Source organism: Atractosteus spatula, chromosome 26 (genome assembly GCF_055471065.1).
Source record: "Atractosteus spatula isolate fAtrSpa1 chromosome 26, fAtrSpa1.hap1, whole genome shotgun sequence".
Classification (NCBI taxonomy): Eukaryota; Metazoa; Chordata; class Actinopteri; order Semionotiformes; family Lepisosteidae; genus Atractosteus; species Atractosteus spatula.
Genome location: NC_142731.1, coordinates 4,737,909 through 4,747,902, shown reverse-complemented (window position 1 = coordinate 4,747,902; position 9,994 = coordinate 4,737,909). Strand labels below are relative to the sequence as shown.

General features: G+C 41.3%; 2 protein-coding genes across 2 annotated transcripts in view; one reads left to right on the top strand and one right to left on the bottom strand.

Moving 5' to 3' along the window:
• Positions 1–902: 902 nt before the first annotated feature.
• Positions 903–5,214, top strand: coa3a (cytochrome C oxidase assembly factor 3a). The gene is made up of 3 exons (XM_088906240.1): positions 903–1,379; positions 2,806–3,077; positions 4,453–5,214. The coding sequence occupies exons 2-3, from the start codon at positions 2,879–2,881 to the stop codon at positions 4,554–4,556; spliced, it is 303 nt and encodes a 100-aa protein (XP_088762366.1). The 5' UTR covers positions 903–1,379; positions 2,806–2,878; the 3' UTR covers positions 4,557–5,214.
• Positions 5,215–5,453: 239 nt separating this feature from the next.
• The window catches only part of LOC148814648 (serine/threonine-protein kinase WNK4-like), a 71,556-nt gene continuing 67,015 nt past the window's right edge, over positions 5,454–9,994 (bottom strand). The window contains exons 19-20 of the mRNA XM_088906232.1: positions 9,895–9,989; positions 5,454–9,289 (exon numbers count right to left, since the gene is read on the bottom strand). Coding sequence (XP_088762358.1) covers positions 9,287–9,289; positions 9,895–9,989 — 98 coding nt within the window. The 3' untranslated portion in view covers positions 5,454–9,286. The remainder of the gene's footprint in view (positions 9,290–9,894; positions 9,990–9,994) is intronic.

Genomic DNA, 9,994 nt, shown 5'->3' with positions numbered 1-9,994 from the left:
TACAAAATATAAGCAATAGAGTGCCTTTTGCTAAATATTAATTTACTGGTATTAGTAGAAACATACCACACTAATCCACTTAAAAACAAAATGATTCTATACTGTATTCACCCATTTTTAGTATTACAGGCTAACAGGATATTGCTTTTGAATTTTTACAGTTTTTTAGTATTATACTTTATCTGCATGTTATGTGATTATCCTAAAACATAGGTGGAAGGAAGACAGTAGTTACACAAAAAAAGCAAGGTACATTTCCCATCATACAAGTTAATACTGCATAATAATTCAAGAAAATCATTATTGCAATGTAAAATACTCAACATTCACCAGTTCATTTAAGTACAACCAGCTATGTTTAAATCAGACTCCTTCAAATCGGCACTTCACTTCAGAGCTGTTGTTTCGCTCTTTTTTCAAAGAGCGCACATAACAAAAAGAAATATGGCTTCCGGACACTACAGGGAGTCCGGAGTAGTTCTGTGCCCTGCATTGGTCTTACTGTAGTGATCCTCCCTCAATACATTATTGCTTTATTCTAACAGTCATACTGAAAGCGAGTCGCTTTTATCGCAAGAAGCCCCTGGAAAAGCGTGGCCCGAGATACCAAGGCCGGCTGTTCAGGAGGTTTGTGTGCAGCGTCCGGGTTCCTCTTCTTTACTTCCAGTGAAGCATTCTCGTCTCGGGTTACCAACTGGCAGTGCCTTTTGAGATATATTCATCTTCATTAACAAAAACAAAAAACAAAAACACGGGTGCGATTCAAAGCGCGTATCCATGCTGCCGTCATCCCCGAAATCTCCCCGTTGCGAGCTCGAAACAGAGCTGCGTTTCGGAGTATCTGACATCCATAAGTCATGTGGTGTTGTTGTTGTTGTTGTTGCTGCTGTTGTTGTTGTTTCACTTCCTAGTCGATTCCTCGGTGTTTAGCCGCAGTTTTCAGGCCGTCCTTCGTCACCGCGGGTTTCGCCTGCAGGGACCGCACAACCCTTTTCCCCATTTGCGAAACTCTGTCCATTAGGGACATTATTCCCCTGGCCGGGCTTCTCCCTGCGTGATCCTCTCCGTCCTCCTCAGACCGGCCGCAGCCGGAGGGTCCGCTCGCCTCGTCCCAGAGAAAGAGAAGCGAGCACGCAGGCTGGAAGACCTGAGGTCCCAACATCTTTCCTTTGCGGACGAAATTGTTTAAAATGCAACCCGAATAGCGGCGACAGAGCCCTGCGCCCACGTATTATCTGCCCCTTCTGTCGGAAGCTCTCGTTTTATCTAGTAGTTCCCACCCACACCACGCGTGTACCGCGGCCCTTTAAAGATGTCAACAAACCCGGTAACCAGAAATGATCTTCTAGTCCAGCAGAAGAGGCGTTTCAGACCTGACTGTAAGATGAACTCTCCGTGTCCGAGGTTTCTTTACATTGGGTATTGTTGGCAACAACGTATTTATTGTTCACTGATGAAATTAGGAACATTGAGGCAACCAAGTGTTGCTCCTGAAACTCGCTTCGGCACAAGTCAAATACACTTCAAGCATCTCCGTCTACTGAGATGATCAGGTTAACGTTTAACTCGCTCAGTACTATCAGGATGGGGTTTTTTTTCCTAAAAAAATCCAAATCTATTAATCCGATTTCTGAGGTAATCACCTCAGACGACTGCAGTTAACGTCATCCACGTATACATTATCGTATCCAGTCGGGGCTGCACACTGGTGGTGGTGCAGGGGATCCCCATTACCTGTAAAGCGCTTTGAGTAGAGTGTCCAGAAAAAGCGCTATATAAGTGTAAGCAATTATTATTATTAATTATTATTATTAGCAACGTTTTTCTCGGTCTAGATATTAGGATGTTTCTTACTACTGAAACCTAGTTTACCCAGTAAAACTACGAGTAACTTACTACTATTTACTACTCTGATAATAACTTTAATAATTAATTCATTACGACTAAATAATAGCGATAGTTTTAAGTTGTTGTCTATCATTTTTATTTCGCCGAGTGGGTCAATGAATTTATTTTTAAACCGGATATTTCTGGGGTTAAATCCATGTAGAGTTTTCTAAACCAGCAACTTCACTCAGACGCTGCAGTAAATACCAGGCTCTGTACGGTACTACCCATTGTCTTCATTGTAAATTAGAATATTAACAATGAATAGAAAAATTCTCCAGTGACTTATTTCGTTAAATAAAGGGTTAATTAATATATACATCTACCTACTTTGTGTTCAGCCCAGGGTCAAAAATATTTTTCTCGGAGTCTGCAGCCTGGCTGATAGCAATGATTCTAATGTTTTCGACTATTAAAGTCAATACGATGTTGTTTTTTTTTCCAGAGAGTCACCTTCTCTAAACTCCATCAAATCCAGACATAAAACCCTCTTCTTCAGAAAAGCCTTTACTGAACTGGTTCCATTCTTCACCCCTCTGCTTTTCTTAGTACCGCCATCCACGGTCTCCTCTGTATATTGTAATTGTGTATTCTTTTTATTTATTGTTGTTGTCATCCTGTAAAGCGCTTTGAGAAGCCACCTCTTAAGGCACTATATAAAATAAAGTTTTTATTATTATATTAGCCTCGGTCGGCGTATTAAACCAGCGAGAGCTGAAACACTGACTGCATTTACTGCGTTGTACTTGTAGGCTTCGGCTGCGAGTTACATTGTAAAAATGCGTCCCACCGTACTGTAACTTACAGTGCAAGTCATACTGAGCAAACACAGAAGAAATTTCGAGAAGTCGAGGTTTAAATTTGAAGTCTTGTTTTCCCGTCAGTTGTATGAAGTTTGACTCCTCTCTTACCTCGTAGTGCCTGTTGTTTTGGTGCGGGTTCAGAGTGGAAAGGTCGGCGTCTCCTCCGCTCTCTCTCCTTCGGAACCAAGATGGCTGACCAGGGCTCTCAAGGGGAGTCGCAGGCGACCTTCGCCAAAAGGATCGACCCGAAGACGGAGCCTCTCACCCCGGAGCAGGCCCACCTCATCCGGAAAGTGGAGCTGGAGCAGTGGAGGAAAAAAACCCAAAAGCTACGGGGCCGTAACATGGTGACGGGCTTAGCTATCGGTGCCGTAGTAATGGGCATTTGTATCCTTGTGTGCAGTGCATCTCTACGCGAGGGTGCGATGAAGCCGACGAGTTTGGATTCTCCCCTGCTGTGTGCTTTCGGGGACGGGTATTGGGGGTCCCCTTATGTGGAGCCCTAAATGCTTCAGTGGTGTCGTATCATCCTCTTCATTAAACGCTGTCGGAGTAAATGACGAGGTTATCGAGCCATGAGTTAGCGGCGCAGACTGCGATGGCGTTTAGTGAATTATTTTATTTCATTGCTAAACGAGGTTTTCGTAACCTGTAGATTATGCAATAATTAGATTACTACATCCGGTCAAACCAGGGCTGGGTTTCTTGGCGAGTGTGTTGCACGTCCGTAGCTTGAAAGGGCTTCCACCTTTTAAAAAAAGTGATTTTTTTTAAGTCTCCCCACCCACTTGGTGATTGGTTTATCGCGCTTGGACCGCAGTTTCTTTCCAGCTGGACAGGGACGTGTTTAACTTATTGATCACTGCGAACTGCCGGGTCCAGTCACAGACACAACAATAAATGAATTAGCAGCTTTAACCGCAGTGAAACAAGTGTCCATTCCGTGTAGAAATCGGGTTCGGTACTGTCCTCACGTAGAAGAAGCCCATTTGTCACCAGATGGTTCCGGGTCTAAAATTACGTAAATCGTTACAATAACGGTTGCAGATGGAAATGCACATAGGATAGAAAAGTCGACTTACACAAATACAAAGTTTAACAGTTTTTGTTAAACTGAAATGCTTAACGTTTGTGTTTATATCTGCATTTGTATAGAGATTCTGTTAACTTGGGTGGTCACTATGACAACCTTTCTAAACAAGCGCCTGTAATGATGGAGCATGTGATTCAAGTGCTCAGGGGCTTCATGTGATGCCTTGCTCCAGTCTTACTGGGAGAGATGGCTGGGTTTTTTACTGGGATGCATTTGGTTTGTAGCTTAGGTCCACAGCCTCTTAATGTTATGCTTCCACACAGATAGCACCCTAGGTCCAGAATTGAAGGTCCCCAGCATTAGGCATTGACTTATTAACTACAGTGCCACCCTAGTGTATTAATATCCCCGTTTTTCCTGGTAGTTGTTTTCTATTTCCTTTGTTGGTGATGCACAAGACTCGCTTGTTTGCTTTTATAAGGAGACTCCCTACATTATTAGTTTAAGTGAACAGCTGTATCATGTGAATGAAAACAAATGTCTGTGTGGTGGAGTTGAACCGAAGGTCAGGTACCAGTTTGGAGTGAATATGGAGAAAACGATGGTTATGTGTAAAAACTGAATTTAATGAAATAGCTGCCATGGACATTTGATTTAATTGAATTTTTCTTTTGGTTCGTGTTTGCTGGAGAAAGAAATGAGCGCATTTGCCTTGACCGCTGCCCGCAGACGGCTACACTTTTTATTCAGTGTCCCAGGAGAAGATTCTGGACGAGCTGGACGAGGAGGCCAAGGTTGCGAGGATGAGAGCGCCAAAGACATCGGCCAACTGAGCTGCGCGGCTCGGCTCGAGACTCCGAGCTGCTCTGTTTCTTCCCAAGAAGGGACTGCAGCTGTGGTTATAAGAAATGCAGACTTGATCATGTTTTTCCCTGTCTTGGGGACAGGCTGTGCTTTCTTCGCAGGGATTAGGGGTAAAAAACTGGATCAGTTTTCTTTCCATCCGGAATTTCTCGTGTGTATATTTTTGTTTTCCTTGGGACTGAAGGAGATCTATCAAGACCAAAAGCCTGGAGAATTGGAATTGAATTCTGTATACCAGTACATAACGCAGGCACCTCTAAGCCTGTGTCCCCTTTCATCCCCCTGGTGATCAGACTTGCAGCTGCTAAGAAGTTTCTATTAAAAAAATCTTTGTATAATTATTCTGTATTACATGGTAACATTTTGATTAGCTTCAGGCCATTTTCATCTAATCATCAGTGCAGACTGTTGTGCCGCTGACTAGCAACTGATACGGCCTCACACTGCAGTGGAATGAGTCCACATCACTGCATGTCAGCAGGATCGTTCGAGCTGGATACAGGACTGAGTTTCCTCCTTGGCAAGTGATTATTATTGCTAAGTTGTAAACACTTGAATTCCTGAAAGGAAGCTAAAATTATGGCCTTTCTCCTGGATGTATTGCCACAATAAACTGGGCAGTCATGTTGATCTGTTGGCTTGGTGGTAGTCTTTGTAACCTTCTACAGCGCACTGCCATAACCCAGGGAATACCCGTTTTGTTTTTCTTCTTTTGTTTCTGCATATTTTCCATGTTCAAAAGTGTCCATAGATGAAGCATATGATTTTTTTTACCATCATTGTATTTTAGAATGGCCACTGTGTATGATACATGGAAACAGAGAACATGCTGAGCACCTTAAGACAAGACAGTGAGATGATGGACATTTTTTTTTCCAATTTAATATTTATTGGCCATATTTACAAATATGATTCAGAAGAACTTTTGCATTATCATTGTAAGAATCGAACTGTAAATGTTAAAAATAGCAGAACTTTGCAGGAAACAAAAAAAAGGCACACAATCAGCATGGCAGTACAACAGCATTGTGTTTCCTGTTGACAAGATCGACAATATGACTCCCTATTCAAACATTCACAAAATAGAATTCTGATTTATCTTTGAATAAAGCGTTTTCTATAGCTAAATAGATTTTTATTTTTTTGAAACAAAACAATGTCAAAGTAATATTCCACATTGCTCTCTAAAAAGTGTCCTAAGTCCTACATTCTTTTCTAATGTGCATACTGTAAGGCAATGGTTAAGAATTCACAGCTTCAATTATTATTAAAATGTGCAAGATAATTTCTGCATAGGCACACTTGCTACCGGCACAAGGTATTGGGTGGACAAGCTCCTAGGTCATACAATACTCTACAACAGACTCATTCTACAGTAAGACAAAGCCAGGAACATGTATAATAATTCAATTGCACTGGTATTGCTTAAAAATATTCCAGAATATTTATCCCATCAAGAAAAGCCATATTTTTTACATGACAACACTGCTGCAGTCACTGCAGAACAACACATAATTTGGCGATATAAAGAAACATTTACCCATACTGAAATGTGCATGAATTGGTTTGTTACACATACTGTACTATTTTGTGGTAACCCTTCAGCAATTCGTAAATTGCATTTATATTTATTTTTAGAACACGATAAATTAATAGAACTTTAAGTGCTGTTAATCTGGTAGGATGTGTTTTCCACAAATGATAATTTAATGGTTATTAATGCAAGTCATCATATTTCAATGATGTGGTTAATAACTTTGCTTGCTGTGTATTTATAAAGAATCTGCATTTATTAAATACCCTCGCTCAAGATTTAAGTGACAGATACAACAACTGGTGAATTAATTCCCGGAAAGTAGAACTAAACCAGAACACAATATACAAACGATTGCTTTAAATGTTTTGGAAACATCAGTAGATAAATTGGGTGTTTTTTTTTCCCCATTTTTAAAAAGTGGTGAAAACTGTAAAAGGGGCATTTGACAAGAAAAAACTGCACTGGCTGCAGTGAGACAGTCTGGGAGACAGGTTTCTTACTTCCAGAAAGATATTTGTTCTTTTTTTCCAGTAGTAAAGCCCAGATCCTGTTCTCCTGTAGCCCTGCTCCATTTCATTTGGGATTTTGCTGCCAAAAAGAAACTCTGGGCTGCTTGGGACTTGTCATTTGCCAGCTCTAACCACTGAGCTATGTTAGCGCCTATGTAAGTGAACTCTAAAATAGGGTAATATCTGGGGAAAAATGTCTTAAAATGAACAGAGCAGTGATGAATTTATGAAAAACATTAACGGTTTTAACAGAAGACAACATTGTTCTCAAAGAGTTTGGTGCAAAGTTTCTTTGGGCCTGAAAAAGGAAAAAAACATTCTACTTGGTGACACTTAGATTTGGGTTAAAAAGTTACATAATGCCTGATGTCAGTTTTAATTGCCTTGAAATGTTTCTTTTTGATTTCCCAGAAGTAAATCCTTTTGAAACAAAAAAGGGCTGGCTTATTAAAACTTCCTACAGTAACCGCCTTCAATTAAGCACATGTAGTATTAAAACAACGGCCGGCTTTCATGACAACCGATGTCTCTTGATAATGAGAATGATTTTGAAATGGTACTGAGGTCTTTAACAGATTCTATATTGTAATTAGCAAACAGACCTAATAGTCGAATCAATTAGTAAAGGTCTTTGTCAAACTATTCTAGATAAAAATGCATCATGAAACACCTAACTAGAGATATGAAGAGGGTATAAAGCCCGTAATCCCACACTCTAATATTCTGAAATTGACCAATGGTGACAACAAATCCCTACAGAATAGAGCACATTCGTTCATTCTCCAGCTATTGACACCAGTCACTTAGAATACGATACAAATATCAAGGGGGCTGTGCACCATAACAGGATCATCTGACCAAACCTCTGCAACTGCACAATACCTTGTTCCAACATGTAGAGCTGATGGCAAGGCTATTTACTGACAATGGTATTGCACAATTATGTACTGAGCCCTGCTACACTTAGTAACTTGACACACATTGGAGTACACAACTCCAAGCACACTGAGTAGACACCAACACAGCAGCATCCTGCAGGCTGACACAGACATACAGTACAGTATACACACACAGAAGGCTGATAGCCTAAAGAGGCATTGAAGAGTTGTGGAAATGCTGGTCAACTCCACTGTGCTTGGGAGAGCTTGTTTTAATTTGGAAGGGCTTTAAAAACACAGGACAAGGGACACAGTGAGGAGAAAGGGCTCCCAGCCAAGGAGCCTGTTTAATAGTAGGTTTGGCCCTGTGACTCTGTGAACAGTATAGGACAGAGTGGTTGTCATTGGCACATTTGGTTAACTCAAAACACTGAGAAAATAAAGAGTAAATAATTAACTTCATTTTAGTCACATTTTACTGTAGCCTTTTTCACAGCACCTTCTTTAAAGTAAATCCTTTAGGTATACAGTTTGCTAATTATCTCAATTATGCTATTTAAAGGGCTAATTAATTATAGTCCTTCACAGTGATGAACAGGAAGGTGTTGAGAAACTGATGTAGACCTACAGTCTCTAATAAAAAAAATCACAGGTCAGTTTTTTTTAAAGAAAATGCTGCATGTAGCGTTTAGGAGATGCTTTTTAGCTTTCATCGAGAAACTTGGGGAGAAATATTAAACATACTGAACTAAGCATGTGATTGCTTTTTATTAGATAAAAACAGACACTTTATATTCCATATGAGCTATCTCATATGTGAGATGCCAGACTGACCAATAAAAAGTACCTTATTTACTTTGAACACCAAAAAGCCTTTTTCCTTACACACTAGCAATATAAAATACGTACACCTCTTTACAGCTGTAGTATTTCAGGTAACAGTGCCCAGTGACTGTATTTCTTAGAACACAAAGGGCTTACGTTGTTCAGATACAGATTTTAAGAGAAAAAATCATCTGTATCCTGACCCATAAATGAAAATATATTGCATTTCACTCCAATCCTCCAGTTCATAGCAGACGAACTAAAGACGAAAACATATGTACACTCTAACCTGCCTCTTGAGCGACAGACTGCTGCAAAAATGCTGGAGCTACACAAAGGACGAAGTTGCCTGAAGTACAAAGGTTGCTATTAATTAAGATCTGAAAATGAAGAGAGAAGAACTTGGTCTCCCCTGGAGGCTGATACTCGGCTGCAGACCCAGAACATCTTCCTAAATGGACGGAAGCCCTGCGCTTCTCCCTCTGTTGTGGTTGTAATTAGTTTCCTCCATGAGCGGTGACCGGACTGCGATTGTTTGTGGAGAAAGGGTCCCAGAGATGAAAGGGGTGATGATAGTTTCCTTTTCGTCTCCTTAAAGCCACTCAACGAAACCTGCACCCCCCCCAGCCCCGGAAACGCAATCCCTATCAGCCGATCAAAGGCGAGCGCTGAGGAGTATTAGAAGCATGCAAATTCAGTGAGCCACTCTTGGGGTCACACTAAACACTGACCTGGTAGAAAGGCAGGCAGCTCCTTGCAGAGCTCCTTATCAGTGCGGGCCACCCCATTCTTCAGTCCTTTTTATATTTTAATGTTTGATCATTAAAACAGGATCCCTTTTACCCAGACAGCACAGAGCTGCACCTTTCACTGCCTCCTGCTCTGCGGGGAGAGCTGCCCACTTCACAGTTCAGATGAGGTAGTCCAGAGAGATCACCAGCCGGGGCTTCTCACTGGGACAGGAGAGCGCGACAGATTACACTAGGACCGTGTCTTTGTGTTAAAATAGCAATTCAAACCATGCACAAGATGTTTTACATATTTAAATCTCTTTCCTTTCTAAGACTTATAAATTTGTAGGCTTTTTTTTACTTCTTTCTCACTAGTTTTAGTAGATCTATTAGCTATTTATCCACTATTCATAAAAACAGAGTGTTATTAAAGACTATCTTGATCCAACAAGCCCCTGTTTTATTTAACCTGTACTGGACTCAAGCTGACTTGGCTGTTGGAGATGACTGCTGGGCACGCTCTGTTCTTACATGCTCTGTGTGGGTGGGCACGCTCTGTTCTTACATGCTCTGTGTGGGTGGGCATGCTCTTTTCTTTATATGAACCGTTTGGGTGGGCATGCTGTTCTTACATGCTCTCTGTGGGTGGGCATGCTCTGTTCTTTACATGCTCTGTTCTTACATGCTCTGTGTGTGTGGACATGCTCTGTTCTTACATGCTCTGTGTGTGTGGGCATGCTCTACTCTTTACATACTCTGTGTGGGTGGACAGGCTCTGTCGTTTACATACTCTGTGTGGGAGTCCTCCCTCACAGAACAAGCCTCACCATTCTGTTGTAGTCTGAAGCGAAGGTCACTGCTTTGCTCGAGCGCTCCTGGGATCCACTGCTGCTCCCACTGAAGGAATTCTTCCGCATAATCCCTGTG

What these genes read in the sequence shown, in the direction of transcription:
- coa3a (XM_088906240.1), top strand. Translation starts at nt 2,879, where the DNA reads ATGGCTGACCAGGGCTCTCAAGGGGAGTCGCAGGCGACCTTCGCCAAA. An exon ending in TGCCGTAGTAATGGGCATTT is followed by an intron (nt 3,078 to 4,452) that starts GTATCCTTGTGT and finishes CGCTGCCCGCAG; the next exon opens with ACGGCTACACTTTTTATTCA.